The sequence below is a fragment of the Suncus etruscus genome, chromosome 4 (genome assembly GCF_024139225.1).
Source record: "Suncus etruscus isolate mSunEtr1 chromosome 4, mSunEtr1.pri.cur, whole genome shotgun sequence".
Taxonomy (NCBI): domain Eukaryota; kingdom Metazoa; phylum Chordata; class Mammalia; order Eulipotyphla; family Soricidae; genus Suncus; species Suncus etruscus.
The window spans coordinates 88,476,260-88,496,110 of NC_064851.1; the positions used below are offsets into that span (position 1 = coordinate 88,476,260).

General features: G+C 35.2%; 1 protein-coding gene across 1 annotated transcript in view; it reads left to right on the plus strand.

The window, feature by feature from the left end:
• The window catches only part of SLC35F1 (solute carrier family 35 member F1), a 491,181-nt gene that overhangs the window by 259,249 nt on the left and 212,081 nt on the right, over nucleotides 1-19,851 (plus strand). Inside the window, exon 2 of the mRNA XM_049771361.1 lies at nucleotides 17,151-17,326. Within this exon, the coding sequence (XP_049627318.1) occupies nucleotides 17,151-17,326 (176 nt within the window). The remainder of the gene's footprint in view (nucleotides 1-17,150; nucleotides 17,327-19,851) is intronic.

Consider the following 19,851-nt stretch of genomic DNA (forward strand, 5'->3'; position numbering starts at 1 on the left):
ATAAGGAGCGTATTATATTAGAATGTTAAATATATATATATATAAGGTACCATGTTCATTATAGACACATATAAATAGACACAATCTGAGAACAAGTTAAATGAGTATGGTTGAATGGAAGAAGTGATATATTGTTGAGCCATAATAAATGAAAAAAATTCTTCAGTTTATCACAATTTGGATGAACTTTGCAGAGATTGTGCTAAGTGAAATAGCCTGGGTTGAGAAAGGCACGTACTGTATGGTTCATTTTATAAGTGAGTGGAATTAAAAAATTAAACTCACAGAACTGGAATGTAGAACTGGGTTTGTTTTGAGCTAGGCAAAATAGGAGACATTGATTGTGGTCAAAAGTTCTTTTATGGAGGGGCTGGGGAGATAGCACAGCAGCAGGGCATTTGCTTTGCATGCAGAAGGACGGTGCTTCGAATCCTGGCATCCCATATGGTCCCCTGAGCCTGCCAGAAACGATTTCTGAGCGTAGAGCCAGGTGTAACCCCTGAGCGTGGCTGGTGTGACCCCAAAAAACAAAAACAAAAGTTCTTTTATGGAAAGTTGTAGGATTAGTAAACTCGGTCATAAAATATGTTGCATGGAATTATAGTTAATTTTGCAGTGATACTTGAAATGATAAAGAAGAATAGATCTTATGCTTTTTCACTGCACACACATTGAGTAAGAAAGTGTAATGATAAATATGTGAAGCTGAAGCCTCATGCCCTAATCCCAGGGCATTTGAGGAACATGGGCCTGGAAGCAAACATTGATGCAAGAAATAATCCATACATGGTTAAGGGGATAAAACATGTTCAGGAGGCCCGGAGAGATAGCACAGCGGTGTTTGCCTTGCAAGCAGCCAATCCAGGACCTAAGGTGGTTGGTTCGAATCCTGGTGTCCCATATGGTCTCCCGTGCCTGCCAGGAGCTGTTTCTAAGCAGACAGCTAGGAGTAACCCCTGAGCACCACCGGGTGTGGCCCAAAAGCCAAAAACCAAAAAAAAAAAAAAAAAAAAAAGTTCAGGAACTCCTGCATGCATACCTTCTTCTCCTAAGAAGCAGGTAGCTCAGTGATAGAAAAACAGAAACAGACCTGGGGGGGGGTGGGTATTAGGAAGCACAAGACCAGTCCTTCTGGTGGAGAACAGGTGGTCTAAGGCACTAATCCAAAGGATGCTTCCATCCAAAGGTGCTTCCGATCAATGACTAACAAGTATATCCTGATGAGGATGGAACCCAATTAAACCAACAGGTATGTCAATTAAATTGATAGCAGTCATATTTCATAGTATATACTTAAATAATCACTGTAAGTACCTTAAAACATCATCCGAGCTAAATATGTTACAATTTTCATTAACCATACTCAACTAAACAAATTGGAGGTAAGAAAAATTAGAAAACAAGGCATTGGAGGTACCTTGAAGACCTGGAATGCATGCTTTGTATTCAGGAACCCTGGATTCCATTTCCAGCAATGAATGATCCCCTGAGCACTACTGGGACCAACACTGAGTACCGAGCTGGAAGTAGCCACAGTAGTCTCCAAAAAACAGATCAAAATTTTTCAAGTATCAAGACCATTGTTAAATTTAAAACTCTACTTTAGGGATAGTTCAAAATATTAGCAGCAGGAAAATATTTCTGTTAAAGGATAGGTGTATTACAGATGATATAATGTATCTTAATAGCACAATCTTCAAACACCTGATATCACATTCATAGTATGTAGCTCCAAGGGTAGAATGTGAATTAATAATGCATTTTCCAATGATGAAACTGCCTTTTGGGTTATTTGTTGATCTGATCAGTTGAAGTATCAGAAACATTTCAAGTTTTATGCTTTTGTTATTAACAAACAAAGGGGACTAACAAGTATTTTTCGTGACCTCAAACTAGTTGAGTGATTTCCACGTATGATATGAGTCTGATAGTCTCTTGATTTTTATGTGCTGTTAAATGTCATATCGTTCAGTATAGTTCTCAGCCACCACTCTGCATTGCTGCAACTGTTCCACCTAAGGAACATCAAATTATTCCAAGAAATTAGGGGCTCTTGAGATGCTGGGAAGTACTGAGCAAAAAATACAATTAGTGTTAGCAAAGAACATGCCTTCATTCTCAAACTTCGTTGTAGTTTCCTTTTTAGTGAACCTTTAAACAATTTAATAATATTTTTAAATTAAAGACACTATAATTTCTTTTCTTTGATACTTGCCTTTGATGGCCTCTGTGCCCTCGGATAATTTGGAAAAAATTATTACAATTTATACTCACTGAGATAGTTGACTAGGTAAAAAGTGCTAAATATCTGGCATTAATCAAAATCTTGGCATTAAAGAGAAGATGGTTTGTAAATTGTTTTAGCTGGATAGGTGATTGTTTTTCCCTGCAATTTAGCTGAAGCTCTAGTGAAATTTAGGAAGGCATCTAATACCTCCTCTCTACCAACTTAGGGACTGGGTTTCACCTACCAGGTATATCAGAACATGCCTTATTGTGTTAACAGATTATCATTTCACTGTGAGCTCAAACAGAATGCTGAGAATTGAGAATACGCTTTTTTTTGCTCTTAGAAGTAAATGATCCTTCACTTTTTCTTTCCTTGTTCTTACAGAAAGTGTCAGTGGGTTTTCACAGCTTGAGCTGGGGATTGATTTTTAGTTGTAAGCCTCTGCAGTGACTCCATTCATAGAACAAGTTAATCTTCTTTACATAAAATATGAATTTAATAATGCTGTTTTTTTTAGTTTGTAATTTGCCTGATATTTTTGTTTGACATACTTTTGAGGGGAACACACCCAGAAGTGATCAGGGTTTATTTTAGGGAACATTTGGAGTGGTCAGCAGCATGCTGACTATTTCTCCAGTCCAGTCTTTAAAAAAAAAAAAAAGTTGGAGCATTTTGAACCTCAGGAACCTGAGGCTGTCTTCTTAGAATCTGAGTTGTCTTCTCAGAAATTCACCAGGGAGTTAGCTGAAAGGATGGAGTGCAAGCTTTACATTTGAGTTACCTGTGTTTGAACCCTGGTACTGCATGGCTCCTCCTAACACTACCAGAACGTGACCCCTGCACACCAAGCTGGGGGGGTTACCCTTGTGCCCCACAAGGTGTGGCTCCAAACCAAACCAAGCTAAGCCAAATCAAAACAGCAACAAAAAATTTGCCAATTTAATTTTGCATTTTTCACCTTTTCTGCTAACCCTTCAGATCCCATCAAGTCTTTAACAAACTATTCCTTAGATGGGCCAGTGAGATGGGAATGCACATTCTAGTATATTCAAGACTTTCAATCTCCAGCAGTACATGATTTCACGTACCACTAGGTTGAATAGCACAACATCAGTCCTGTGCTACTGATCTAAGCTTCAGAAGTGGTGGCGTATAATGGGGAAAAAACTACATGTCTCATTATCTCTCTTCTACTAATCTGTCCTACCATCTTCAACTAAGAATCTTATGAGGAAATCTCATAAGATTTTCTACAAATGGACATGCCAAACCTTTGACTTTCTCTCTTTCAACTCTTAAATGGAAGTTTTAAAAATAATCATTTTTTCTTCTTGATAATAATATCTACACTAGAAGTTTCAAGAGACCAAATTTATTTGCTTATGATAACTACCAGATTTTCATTTTTATGGAAAATACTTTTCTTTAAAATAAATTTGGTCTAGCCCATGCTATAAAAGTTGGATTTTGATGCAATTTTGAGCTGTTTACCAAGGTGCAGTCTATTAGAGATTTTGAAATAAATCCACCCCTTTATTGTTAGATTCTTGTTATGGACTCTTGGAGTAATATTTTGATACAAAGAATGCTTAAGAAAAATGTCAACCAGCCAACTTTGACTACTTTAAAGAAATGTCAGATATATTTGTCATCTAAAATGAGGCATGGCTTTCCTACTTACTATATTAAGTTTCCTGAATGTTCTTCCAAGTAAAAGACATAATTGATTATCTCAGTTGATTAGACATTTTTCAAGAAGGTTTTAATTGTGTGTGGAGAAGTTCAGCACTTGGTGGAATCTAATTTTCCTAATATTCTCTATACTTCAAATGTACTACAGTTCATGCATACAGATTTGTTAGATATGTGATAAAATAATGGAATTTGACATTGTTCTTTATTTGAAAAGAAAGTCAGTCACCAGTCCACTTGCATGCTTTCCTTGCTTTTTTGAAATTTAGTAGATTTTAAAGTTAAATGTTTGTCATTTGACCTCAGGGTTCGCTAACATAATTCAAAATGCAAAGTTAAAAGCATTTTGTAATGGAAAATGTCACAGTCATTTAAAAATGCTTAAAGAAAACAGCAATACAGTCAGCATAAAAAAATGCCATCGCCTTATCTTGCTGTTTTCCAAGATGTTAGCACATGTGAGAACTCAAGTAAGATATTCCAATTTAAAATTAAGATCTGCTAGTTTCATAGTAGTCATGTCAAGTAAATCTTTTAAATATTCTTCATTTTTTTTGCTTTCCCTAATTTTTGAAGATAAGGAATACTTAAACTTTCTAAATTGGAGAACACATTATTAATTAGAATTTGGGGAGATAAATCTGGAATGGAATCTAAAAACATTTCTCTCATTTTCCCCCTAAAACTGTAAATGTAATTATATAATAACCAGTAAAAGTACTGGATCCTTAAAAATGTACTAAATAGTAGTAACCAGTTTTTTCCTGAACATTTGCAATGAGCCTGTTTACCGTCTAGGCAGTTTGTCTAAATTCTCTCATTTAGTCACCATGATTGCTTTCTAAGATATATATTATCATCTCCAACTTATAGAAGATGAAATTGAAGATAAACTTATTAGTGTTGGGCAGAAGACCCAAATAATATCTATTGATATTCAAAATGTTCTCATTTTATAATATCATATCCTACCTAGGAGGAAGGTAACCAAGATTTTTACCTTTCAGTTTAATGATTAAAGGCATCTATCAAGTCACTTGCCTAAAATCAGAGTACAAATTGCAAGAAGAATTTAAGGCAATCCAGGATTACCTTTTGTTTTGGGCATGTGTTTGGGATAGCTTGAGCCTCACCTGATCATATTTAGGAACTTTCTTGTTGGCCCTGTGACTCCTTGTAGTTCTCAGGTGGGCCATATATGATTCCAGCATTTCAAATCCAGTTGGCTATCTGTTTACCTTGTACCCTGACCCAGGACTATTTTAAATGAATTTCTGAAAGATTTTCTTCTTGTATTGCATCTTTCTGAGATACGTGAAGGCCCCAAATCATTATTTAATATATTAGAGAAAAATATTTTATATATTCAAACACTAAGAAAATTATGAAGGTGTGCCTAGCATGTCTTGTTTTGCTTTGGGACCACAACCTGCTTTACTGGGAAGTTATTTCTAGCACAGTGCTAGGAGTTACTTCAGATTGCTTAAGAGACCATCTTGTGCCAGTCTCGTGCTCAGCTTACTAGTTTCTCCCACCTCAGGCTTCACCAAATTTTAATGTACAAACTAACTCCGGTACAACCACTTTAAAGATCAGGTAGATTTTGTTTTTGGTTTTTGTTTGTTTGATTTTTTATTGGTAAAGGCACACACAATTGTGCTCAATGCTTACTACTGGCTCTGTGCGTAGAGATTAAATATCTATTGAATTCTTATCTCTGTTTATTTCCATTTTGCAACATTTAGTGTAAATGAAATCATTTTTATATGTGGTCTTCTTTAATGGTTGACTCTGTGAAGGTCTGTGGAATTCTTTGAGAGAGGAATGGTTGTTGTGTTTTCAGGGAGAATTCATGGAAGGCCCAACATTTACCTGATTTATATGGGACTGGGTAAGGTATTTTATTACCAATTATATCATATCAGTTATTAAACTTCACAGAGAAAGGTTAACTTTGGCTTAAAAATGATTTATACACAAGAACTAAGATAATACCAAAATGTATCATAGTTTAAATGTTTTATTTAGGAGCTATATTGCTGTACAAATACAATAGTAACTAGAAATGTTTAAAATTAACTAAAATTTATATTTTCAGGACAATTTTAAATATAAATTTAATTTTCATTAAAAGCACACTTTTTACTAAAGTTTACAGTATGCCTTAAGATATTTACCTGAATAGGGGCCAGAGATATAGTACAGTGGGTTATGGTGCTTATGTTGCATATTCTTGACCTGGGTTTAATTCCTACCATCACATATGGTCCCCAAGCACTGCCAGGATTGATCTATAAGCTCAGAGTCAGAAGTGAGTCCTGAGCAGAGCTGCTGTGGCCCAAGAATAAACAACAACAAAATATATTACCTAAATTGGAGTTGGAGAGAGTACAAGATAAGGCACTACTAGCCTTTCATCCAGCCACTTCTACTGACTCTGGGTCAATAAATCCCCAGTCCAATGTTCTGTCTCCTGAGTATTGGCAGGTGTCAATCATGAGCACAAGCTAGGAGTAGTCCTTCATCACTGCCTTTTGTGACCTGAACCCCACACCACCTCTATATGATCTGAAGAAATGTCATCAAGCAATTAAAAAACTAATCCTCCTTCCTCTTTTTAATTTTTTTCTGTTCTCAGGGTTATTATTTGGTTGTTGTTTTTCTATTGCTGGTGTGCTTTTTTGGTAGTTACTGGTTTTGGTTTTAGTTTTTTATGTTTGTTATGTTTTTCTTCTTGTTCTCTTTAATCTTTTGAATGAATATTTATAACCTTTAGATGACTCCTCACAGTTTTTTTCTCCTTTTTTCCTTTCTTATTTTTTTTCAAACAGAACCACATAACTTGAATCATCTGTTCTGCCTCATAAATTGAGGGGGGAAATGGATGGTACCAGGACCAAACAGTCGTATGATCATTGAGTAGAAATAAAAATGATCAGACTAAAACACCAAACCCAAAATCAATAACAACAGAATCGATACCCAATCTACAACAAACTATACACACACAGAGGGGACCAGTTACACTAGCAGTCCAGGGGGCAACAAAGAGAGATATAGGATGCATGCTGGGAACAGGGATGGAGGAAAGACAACACTGGTGGTGAGAATGTTCTTGATTCATTGTTACTATGTACCTTAAATATTACTGTGAAAGACTCATAATTCACTTTGTTGAAAATAAAAATTTAAAAAACTAAGCTACTATCATAAAAATAATTTGTACAGGGGGCCGGGTAGGTGGCGCTGGAGGTAAGGTGTCTGCCTTGCAAGCGCTAGCCAAGGAAGGACCGCGGTTCGATCCCCCCGCGTCCCATATGGTCCCCCCAAGCCAGGGGCGATTTCTGAGCACATAGCCAGGAGTAACCCCTGAGCGTCAAACGGGTGTGGCCCAAAAAACCAAAAAAAAAAAATAAATAAATAATTTGTACAGTTATTTTAAGAGAGGCCATGGAAAAGATTTTGTTTACAGTTATTCATTCTTTAAGATTCTATTAAAGGAAATAATGATTTAGCCTCAATTAGTATTTTATTAATGAATCAAATTCTTTCACTGTTGGAAAAAACTACTATAACTATAAAGATGACTGAAATACACAAGAAAAATGGCAACAAATATTGATCTGTTCACAAAAGTCTTGAAAACTGCATAGAAAATAATCAGAATTTGATTATTTGAAGCAAATATGAAAAAGACTTAAGCTTTGCAATGTTAGTATTAAAGTCCAGTTGATGAGGGGGGTGTGATAGAATAGTTGATAAAGCACTTGGCTGTGTGGTGGGCCCAGGTTTAATCCCTGGAACCATTTAAAGTTCCCTGATCACCATCTGAAGTGATCTCTGAACAAAACAGCACACACAAGCCCTGAGCACTGTCAGGTATACCGTAAATACAAAGAAAAAAGTATAGTTGGCCCTTGCATATATTTTGGTCATAGGTTGATATATTGTAAAGTTAATGGACTAATTCACTAACACAAAGAGATATCTAATTTAATTTTGCCTTACTAAAACTTTTACCCCCTATAGAAACAGGATTTCGTTTTTATTAGTGAACCATATGGGGGATTATTAGATAATAGTGAGGATTTACTTTATTTTCCAATCAGAAATTTTAGAGAATGATTACTCTTACATTAAAATTCCATGCTCTACTTCAGGTTCCTCTGCTGCTTACATTTCTTCACCATTTTCTGTAATGGTTTAGATTCTCACTGGCCAACCAAGTGATTCCAGGTATAGTTTTTCTCTTCACAGAACACAACATTCTCCTTTCCTGGAATGCGATATCAGTTTCTCATCACACAGTCACTTATTTTCCATTATTTAAAAAATAAATAAAGACTTAATTTTTTCCTAAAAAACCTTTCCAAATGTTTTACCTAATTATCAGAACTGAAATTTTTTCAATAGTTTTTGGCACGTTTTAAAGATTATGGAGAACATAGATGTTTTCATGTTTTCTGCTCAGATAATTTCACTTATTCATGTTCTCTGCTCCTCTGGCTTACTTTGTACCCAGTAGGCCTTGGAGAATGCTACAAAATTATATTTTTCTCTATGGTTAATCCCAAAGCTCATAGTACTTACGCTTAATAAGTGAGTAAATAATGGTGATAACTCAGCTACCAAAGAGTTTGATTAAATACACAACAGGAATTGGATTTAAGAGTGAGGAAACAGATTTTAAGAGGTGATGAATACACATTAGTGCTTTCTAAAAGCAATAATTATGGAGAACAGGAAAGGATTAGGTTCATATTAATTGGAATTTCCTTAGGAAACAGTGTCTTATGCATTAGAAATGTATTTGGAACCACAATAATAGGGATCATGAATAAGGTAGGGAATAGGAAAAAGAAAATGCAATAGCACAGAGCTCACACTCAACTATGCTGTGAGATAGGGCCATATTCAGAGAGCCTATAGAGGTATTAGTTCTTAGGACAGTCTTTGTAGGGGAGGAGGAAGGGAAATTTTGTTTGTTGTAGTTTCTATTGGCCAAGGCAATAAATCACCTCCGCTTTCCACTTGCTGATTAGAAGGCACAAAACATTCAGCATCAACTCGAGTCCCTAGAAAAGAAGACATAAGGTACACAGCATATATGTAGCATGAGATCATGGAACTGTGTCCACATATGTTGATTGTATTCTATGTTGAATTGTTCATGGCATCTACCTTTAGATCTAGAATAAGTAACCAGAGATCTTGCCATTATCTTGAAAGCATAAGTTTCTGAAGGGAAACATAAGAGATGTCTTACATTCATCAGTTACTCAAGCCCAAAGTAATTGCCAAAGATCTTGGAGCATAATTTATAGAATTGAAAAGCCAAAGATCCCCAACCTGCATTAATAGCCTCACAGAACAGTGTTCATTTAAGGAAAACTTGCTGCTGACTCTTTTCTCCTATCTAGTGAGATAAACAAACACACAAACACCCCATTGAAAGAAAACTAGAGAACAGGTTCAATTCCATGAATATAAAATTTGAGTCAAGGAGTCAGAGCAATAGCACAGTGGGAAGGGCATTTGCCTACCCGGTTCAATCCCTGACATCCCATATGGTCCCTGAGCCTACTAGGAGTAATTTCCAAGTGCAGAGACAGGAGTAACCCCTGAGTATGACTGGGTGTGATTCCAAAACAACAACAACAACAACAACAAATCTGATTTAGGAAACTCCAATTAATACAAAACCTCTTAAGATGTTTTTTGTTTGTTTTGCCTTCTTACATAGATATCTAATTAACACAAATGTGATTTACCTGACAACCATTGTGGAGAGAAGGTACACTCTTGATGGGAATAGATATAATATGTCTAAAACACAACTTTAGACAAAGAACCATAGTTTACAAATTTATTGATTGTTGCATTTTACACATATTTGCCTAAATCCCACTTAAACACCAATTTTGTCACCAATATCAACTCCCAATCTCTGTCATGTTCTACCTCTATTACCCTATCCTCTGCCTGCTATTTAAGCAGGTGTATTACAAGGTTCAGTGGTTGCAGCTTAGATCTGATGTTTTCAGTATTGTTGAGTCTGTGTTTTTAATTTATGGATATATAAATTATAGTTCTCATATCCCCAATATAACTGAAACCCAACTCCTGTTCTTCTATTACTTCCCTATCTCATCTTTTTTCTTTCCTCCTTAATTTTTCTTCTCTGTTCTTCTCCCCACTAGGTTCTGTGGTCAAGAGTGATCTAAGCATCCCTCCCTTTATTACATAACATTTCCTCATCCATGTTTCTATATTTTACATATAAATGAGATAACCCTATATTTGTCTTTCTAAAATAACCAGAGCCTCAAGTTAATGGTTTAACTTCTGAAAATAAGATCTTGTCAAAGGATGTAGTTGAAAACATGGTTCTCCTAGTATCAAGTGGTATTTCTCAGTAAAATCAGTGTTCTTTACTGAAGCCCCCCTGAATTGAATATGCTGTCTCAGACCTAACATGACTTGGGTGAGAATAGTAATCGGATTGAAGATGTTTTCACACAGAGGCTGATGGTTTTCTCCTTCAGAATAGCTATTTCATTGTTTCACTCTCACGTCAGATTGTTTCACACTCTGAAGATAATTGAAAAAAAAAAAACAATGTTTAAATTTTTTATCCTTTTTAAAAGAATATATTTTATAATAACCAAAAGAAGAAAGCAAATCTCAGCTTATGGTTTATTTTTATATCTACTTTGAAGGTCTATTTTGTAAAACATATTTAGTAACAAGACTTTAAGTTTATTATTTCAACAAAATAAAGTATTACTGGTAATAGTTAATGTCAGTCTTTATGAATACAAATGTTACTATAATGGATATTCACCTTCTAGCCACACTATTTTTCCCTAGAACTCATGCATTTTTTATTGTCTAGTCATTCTGAATTTAAAGAGGATATCCTTTTAAATGCACAAACAATGATGCAAATATGTATCAGAGTATCCTTTCCATTTCTGCTACAAAAATTATAGGAACTGTGAATGCTGTTATAATGCATCTGGTGTGCTCTTTTATATACTACATGACTATCTAAGAATTCCACCCCACACCATATTTAGCATTTTTTCAAGACAGCATCTTACCAAGCTAGTTCAGAAATGCATCAGAAAATAGTTTAAACTTAGTGTTTGTCTAACTAGCAAATGAAACAAAGTGAAAAAAAGAATGACTTTTGTCTTTCAGAGTTAAATATTTTTCAAGACAATAACTTCTTATGTATAATATAAGATTGTACCTCTACAGGTATACTCATAACTTTACAGTCACTGAGGACTATGTCATTCTTTTTTTTTTTTTTTCTATATCAAGGATCATATCCAGGGCCTTACAAGGCCAGGCATGTGTTATGCAGCTGAGACATATTCATTCTATTATATTTTTATTCATTCTATTTTTATTAAATATTTATTTTATTTCAGGAGTTATGTTACAGAGTATGATGAATATAAATATAGAGAAGACTATACATATAGGTGCATACACATAAGTTAGCCTTTACAAGTAAGAAGTGATCAAGGGGAACAACTTTAATCAACTAAAAGATCTTAAGACAGAAAAGGTGAGCACATTATTCTATGAAACAAACCAGATGATATTGGGTTATAAGGGTACAGGTGATTCAATGAAAAGAATATGGCATGGGGAGCTAGAATTAACTGTCAATCTCTCTAAGTCCATACTTAGATTTGGTAATTTTAGTAATTGCTCTGCCTCACATACTGTAGCAAAGATAGTGTCTATTCTTTTAAAGTTGGGAAAGAGCCTTTGAACTTAGGAAAAAAAATGTCCGTTCATTCTTTTCTATTTTATAAGGCATGTTTATTAGCATGACAAATAAAACTGAAATTTGCGTTTTTCTATCAAATCATACCAGTTATATCTGAATAATATGAACACTAATTAAAAGCAGAAAATGAACAACAAATGTGCTGTTTTATTGCATTAAAGGAACAAGAATAGGCATGCACTGATCTCTTTTTGAAAGGCATACATTACAATTGTCTTAGTGGTGAGTTTTCATCAGTATGTGTTTGTTTAACCTTTTTTATCCTTTCCTTCCCCAGAATATTTCTGAAAACCAGTCATTCAGGTTTCTAGCACTTTGTTCTATGTCTTTTATGAAGAAAAAAGAGTATTTTTTGCAGCATAGTGATGGTTGTAACATAGTTATTAAGAGTTGAACTTAGGATCATATCTAGTTTCCATTCAAATTCTTATTAGTTCTGTGACCTTGAGCTCCTTTACTTAAACATGAACTTATTTATAAAATGGAGCACTAAAAATATCTGCCTTATAAAGTTATTCTGAGGATTATATATAACAAGGAATAGATAGTCTGAACCCAGGAATTGGCATAAAATGAGAATTTGTTAATGAAAAATTATTACTGTTTGACCTTCACTTGTTGGATCTTTCAGTAAATTAAGAACCCAGTTCCATCTTGCTTTAGTAGCTCTCCAATGTCAAGGACTATGTCATATAGGTATTTGTATGTGTAATATCTGGCATGCAGAAGGTTGTTTTACAGTATATTGACACATGGACAGCAGAAGAACTGATATTTTATATATATATATATATATTTTTTTGTTTTGTTTTGTTTTGTTTTGGGGGCCACACCCATTTGATGCTCAGGGGTTACTCCTGGCTAAGCGCTCAGAAATTGCCCCTGGCTTGGTGGGACCATATGGGACGCCAGGGGATCGAACAGTGGTCCTTCCTTGGCTAGCGCTTGCAAGGCAGACACCTTACCACTAGCGCCACCTCACCGGCCCCAGAACTGATATTTTATTCTCATTTGTTATATATTATTTTTTGTAACTTGTTTTTGTTCAGGAAGGGCAGAGGATATATCAAGGTTTTAGATACTATTTTTTAATCTTTGGAATTGTAATAACTAAGGTATGATAGAAATCATTTTTAACCTTCTTTTCCCAAGAAGACATGTTCTATACACAATATTCACCAGTGGGATTACTCATCATAAGAAAGGAACAACTCTGGTGTATTAGCTGTGACTCTCCCCATTTTTCTTCCACTTAAAAATGCAAATTATTATGGCAAATAATCAAAAGCAATTTAATCAAATTCTAGTCATGAATTTACTTTAAATTAATTTTAAGTCATTTTGCATGTGAGTGTCTTTAATTTTATTGTGTTTTGAGGTGATTAGATAAAATATCTTTAAACTCGTACTGATTTCTTCAAAAAATATTAAAGTCGACACCTTCATTTCTCACTATCTCTTCTTCATTAACTATTCTCTTTGTGATTGTCTCTGTTCTCTTTGTTTTCGTAGCATCAGTATTGATCTATTAACTCTATACTTAACCAAAACTTTTATTTCAAAGGCTGGCATGAACTAGGAAAAAATAGCTCACTAGTTTTCATGCTCCTTATCTTCTAGCTACTGTTAGTAATACTGTAACCCCTGTATGAAAGTCTAGCCTTAGGTTTTTTTTTTTTAATCTCAGGAACTCTTTGATCTTCCTCTTAGCCATCTAACTACTTATTCTGTGGTGTGCTCCTTCTTATGTCTATTGCCCTAAGCTGGGTATTACCTATGAATGTTCCTGGGCACTCTCATCATTGTTCTTTTGTTTTCCTGCTCTTAGTGATTTCATTCATTTGCAGAACTCTATCTCTTGGTGGGCTTTCCTATTCAACTATGATTTCACATTTCTTCCTTTTGTTTTGTTTTTGGACCACACCCAGTTGTGCTCAAAGAGTATACCTGGCTCTGCACTCAGGGATCACTCAGGGATCAGGCTCAGGTATTATATGGGATGCTGGACATTAAACCTGGGTTGGCCAAATAAAAGGTAAGTTTCCTACTAACTATACCATCTCTACATTTTCTATGATCCCATATTTTTAATATTTTTAATCATTTGTAACTTACTTTGCATCTCAAATCAACATACAAAAATATATATAATTTTCTCATTATAGCTGACTTTTTAATCCTCATTTCTCATTTGTAGATATTGGTCTTCATTCTAACAAGTTTAAAAATCCTTTGCATTAAGACTGGAAGAGAGTGCAAAGGGTTTAGAACATATAAAGATCTGATGGTCTCCTGATCACATGGGGATTGATGCCTGAGCACAGTGAAATGTGATTCAAAAAAAGCCATTCAATTAATTCTGGTGTTTTTGTTCATTTCTGCTCTTCTTCTTTTAGTCATCTTTGCATTTAACAAAACTTTTTTTAATACTAGTTGCTTACTTAGTGTTGTTTTTGATATTTTATTGGTTTTTAAAGTTACTTTATTTAAACACTATGGTTTAATGTTGTGCGTAACAGCTTGTTTTTATTCACATTTACAAAGTTGTTTATGATTGAATTTCAGTTATACAATATACATCACCCTACAACTGTGCACATTTCTTGCCACCAATGTCCCAGATTCCCTCCTGTCCTAACCCCTGCCTGCCAATAGGCAGAAATTTTTCTTCTCTCTATTTCTCTCATACTCTATCTCTTTATCTTCCTTTATTTTTCTTCTTAGATACTGTTGTTTACAATATTGTTAATGAAGCTTAATCATACACAACACTTTATATCTTTCAACACCCAGGTCCTGTCAAGAGTGATCATAGTGGTCTCTTCTCTGCCCTAACTTTACTCCCCCTGCTATTTGTGGCAAACTTCCTACCATAGACTGGTCCTCCTGGCTCTCATCTCTGTTGTGTATAGCTGTTATTACCATTTGATCTTTTCTTTATATCTCACACATGATTACACTCATTCTTTGTCTATCCCACCCATTGGTCTCATTTTGCTCAGCATAATACTCTCCATACCCATCCATGCATAAGCACATTTCATGACTTCATTTTTTCCTAACAGCTGCATAGTATTCCATTGTGTCAATGTACCACTGTTTCTTTAGCCACTCATCTGTTCTCAGGCACTTGGGTCATTTCCAGATTCTGGCTATTGTGAACAGTGCTGTGATGAACATAAGAATGCAGAGGGTTTTCTTCTTTGTGTTTTTCCACCAGCAGTGAATAAGTCTGTTTTTTTCTCTGCATTCACACCAGCACTTGTTGTTCTAGTTCTTTGTGATATGTGCCAGTCCCTGTGGTGTAAGATGATATCTTATTGTTGTTTGGATTTGCATCTCTCTGGTTATTATGATGTGGAGCATTTTTCACATGCCTTTAAGCCATCTTCTGTTCTCTTGAGGAGATGTCTGTTCAATTCTTCTTGCCACTTTTATATGGGATTAGATGTTTTTTCCTTGCTAAGCTCTACAAATGACTTGTATATCTTAGATATTATCCCCTTATTAGATAGGTATTGAGTGAACACTTTCTCCTATTCAATGGGTAGTCTTTGTATCTTAGTCACTATTTCCTTTGAGGTGCAGAAGATTCTTAGTTTAACATAGTTCCATTTGTTTATCTTAGCTTCCAATTGCTTGGCCTTGAAGATACCTTTAACATCAATGTCATGGTAATGTTCTGCCTACACTTTCTTCTATGTATCATGTCTCGTATCAAGGATTTTTTTATTTTGAGTTGACTTTCTGAGGATCAGTCTCTGAATATTTAAGTGTATTTCAATGATTTGAGGATATGTCTTTATACCAGTACCATACTGTTTAAATGACTACTGCTTTGTAATACAGTTTGACTTTGGGGAAGGTGATGCCTCCATCTCCCCATTTCCTCAAGATTGTTTGCTTTAGCTATTCATGGAGGTTTTTGGTATTGTTTGAATTTCAGGAATGTTTGGTCTATTTTTTTGAAAAATGCCATGGGTATTCTTATTGGTATTGCAATAAATATATCCAATACTTTGGAAAATATTGTCATTATAATGATTAATCTTCCTAATCCATGAGTAAGGTATGTGTTTTTATTTCCTTATGTCCTCTTTTATTTCTTGAACAGTGTTTTGTAGGTTTTTATATATTTTTTTATTTTTGGGCACACCTGGTGACGCTTGGGGGTTTTTCCTGGCTATGCACTCAGAAATCACTCCTGGCTTGGGGGACCATAAGGGATACCAGGGGATCAAACCAGCCCATTCTAGGTTAGCATGCACATGCCAAACACCCTACCATTATGCCACTGCTCCAGCCCCTAGGTTTTTATTTTTGTATAGGTCTTTCACCTCTTTACTTAAGTTGATTCTAGGGTACTTAATATTCGGAGGCACCACAATTGTGAATGAGGTTTTTGTTAATCTACATTTTCTTTGAGTACTTTCTCTTTCTCTATCAGCTATTGGTTCAATAAAAGAAATGTAGAAGCTTCAAAATATAGCTAAGAAGAAAAAGGGTATAAAAGTAATAATTACAAAAAAAGTAATAATTACAGTATGGTAGTACAGAAGTAAAGATTACATTGCTAGGGAAAAAAGGCAGGGGAAAGTTTTTGAACAGTGTGATGTATAAGCTAGTCTTGACAGTGAATAAGACTAACAAAGGCAATATGAACATTTTGGAAATAATATCATGCATAAAGAAATACAGAAAAAGGCTAAGATTCTTTCTTAAAGCATGAGTTCCCCTGCAAATCAGAGATGTGACTTCAAGGGGGAATAATATGGATAAAGGAGGTAAAACTTTTAAGGTAGTAAGAGTGAAAGGAGGGTAGAGGGCTACCGTTGTTTCAGTTACAAGACACTGTATAACAAGTCCTTGCAAACTTAGCAATGTAAAACAGTAACTGCAATTGAATATTTCAGGAGTAACCTCTGAGTGCTGCCAGGTGTGGACACCCCCCCCCCCAAAAAAAAGTGATTAGATTCTAATCACCTAAGTGATTCTGGATCCAAAGTTTCAATCTATGCAGAGTAAAGTTCCTCCAATAAGCATAAAAGCTTAAGGATAAGGTTGGAATATATTCCTTCAGTATTTAAGGCTTGCTTAATACACTGCAGGATGCTGTTACTGCCACCTCAGCCTCCAGAGGGCAGTGACTAGAAGCCAGAATTCCATCATTTGGTTTCAAGTGTGTTTGCTTAGTTTGCTGAGTGACTGAGCAAATTCCTTGATCTCTCTGAGCTTTAGACAATTCCTCTGTAAATTTTCTGTAATAATTGTACCTTTTATGTGAAACTACTGTGACAGATTTTTTAATGCTATCTATTGTACTTAGCCTGGTAAAATGGTATCAGTACTTACTCAATTTTAATTTTATTGCTTAAATGGGTTTCCTGCTGATTTTTTGCTATGTTTCTTTTTATTTATCAGAGAGATGTTAATTTCTGTGGCTCTGGGCCAGGTGTTATCCCTCCTTATTTGTGGAATTGGCTTGACCAGCAAGTACCTGTCAGAAGATTTCCATGCCAACACACCAGTCTTCCAGAGTTTCCTCAATTACATTCTTCTCTTCTTGGTCTATACCACCACACTAGCTGTCAGACAAGGTAAACATAACTTTTTTTTCTCATTTTACATCTAGAAGAATGATGAACCATAATTTGGTAACTTTTTGTGCTTACAGTACTATAAGACAATTCAACATCGCAAATCTCACTTTCCTATTTTGCAGTAATACAGCAACCAAAATGAATGAATAAATCACAAAGATTGATTTATAAATTGTGTGAGTTCAGCAGGAAGTCAGTAATGCATCTATAGGCAAAAATGTGCAATTGCTCATTCTTTGATTCCTCTTAACTTTTTTTGAACCCCTCAGTGAATCTAAATAGAGTTCTCCCTTGGAACTTAGAACAGCCTGATGCAGGCTTCCTAAATGAAACCAGCAATGGGAAGGTCAGGGGAATCACAGATAAATATATGATCTTTGGAAACTGACACAAGAAATACCAAAACACAAAGAACTGTTAATAGTAATAATAAAAAGAATGAACGAAAAGAGAACCATTCATACCTTATCTTTGGTGAAGTGTTCTTATTACAGCAGGCATAGACACTCAGCTATCTTGTCTTCACACAGTCAAGATTGAAAGCAAGAGATTAAATCTCAGGAAAAAAACTTAATTTAGACAAGGGAAGGGGAAAGAATGAAAAAAACTTTAGGGTAGATTTCAGATATGAAAGGTGGTCCTAAAGAAGGATGTCAGCAAAAGCTAAGTACCTTTTTCCTCTTATACCATTTTTAACCAAGAAGCATAGGTAAGCAATTGTCTTCCAAGTAGTAAAATGATTGTCATCCAGATTATCAGTTTATTTCAGGCCATTCAGGTGATTAGAGACCACTCAGGTGTCAGACCCATCCTCTCAAAATCCATTCTGATAATTCTGTTTCTTAGGATAATGTTCCTAATTTCACTCTTTTCCCTTTATGCCTACCATTCTGACCAAACTTAAATTAGATAAAGTAGGGTCAGAGAGATAGATATTACAGGTGTTATGGCACCTGATTTAACTTCAATCCCTGAAACCACTGGCTTCCATAATCCTAGTGTTGCAAAATGTATTCCTGGAGACGTGAGTTCTGCCTGAGTGAAACTGGGGATATCTGACACAGAAGGACCTGAGTGATATAGCATCCTTGGACCTTTATGTTGAATTTCTAGAAGTGACCAGAACAATACTGGGACATGTTCCCTCAAACACCTTACATAAAGCAAACCCCCCCCCCAAAATTAAATCCCTCTTTAAATCAATGCATGAAAAAAATGTTTTAAATGTCAGTTATAGTTGAATATCATGTGGTGTATCCCTTTTTGTATCCTTCAAAGTTTTATGATAGTTTCACTGACTCTAATGTAACTCTTATTTATGGTTATCAACAAGTCCCCCTTTGGTATCTGTAAATTGTTTTATAAAAAATTAATAATAAACTTATAATAATTATATATATCAATAAAGAAGGATATATAGAGAAGTATAAACATTATTCTAATAGTCATACTATTGTGGAAACTTTTAAAAGAATTGTTCCTTAGTATTTCTTTGTTGAATTTTCTTGTTTGGACATGTTTTTGAATAATATTGCTAAATTGAAATGATTTGATCAGTACTTGGTTTGACTTTTGAGGGATAATATAAAAATGAGCAGGTTAGCACTAAATTGTAACTTAACTGTGGATTTGTTAAAGCATTGAGAAGTAAATTTTATTTACTTCTCAAAAATTGGTTTATCCATTTTTATTTATTTATTTATTTATTTATTTATTTTTGGTTTTTGGGCCACACCTGGCGATGTTCAGGGATTACTCCTGGCTGTCTGCTCAGAAATAGCTCCTGGCAGGCACAGGGGACCATGTGGGACACCGGGATTTGAACCAATCCCCTTAGGTCCTGGATCGGCTGCTTGCAAGGCAAACACCGCTGTGCTATATCCAGGCCCTGTTTATCCATTTTATAAGTAGACACTGTCTGTGGGGGTACACCTGGCAATATGCAGAGTGGTCGATCTTGGGAGTTCTCAGAGAACAATATGCAGTACCAGGAAAGGACCTAGATGGACTATGTGCAAGGTAAGTCGCTTCTTTGCTATATTTACTATCTATCCAGCAGATATAATTTCAAAAAATATTTTGTTTTAGTTTTGGGTTTGAGGGTCAGATCCGTTGGTATAATCAGTGGTGATATATTTCTTAGAATTTCTGGAAGTGGCTTCTTGGAAGTTGCTGCTGGTAGATTTAATGGACTGTGAGGCCTCCAGCATGCAAAGCAATATGACCCAAAGCAGAAGCATGTGATCCCAAAATACATGCTTCTGCTTGTGATCCCAAAACAAAACAAAGAATATAGTAGGGCCCTTATATTGGTGGAGCTTCAATTTTTTTTATTTTTGGTTTTGTTTTTGAGCTTAAACTGTTGGTGCTCAGAGTTACTCCTGCTCTATGCTGATGGATCCCTTCTGGCAGTGCTGAGACCATATGGAATTCTAAGAATTGAACCCAGGTTAATTGTACTCAAAATAAGCACACTATCACCTTGGTCCATCATCTATAGATTTTAAAAAACCAAGCAGCCT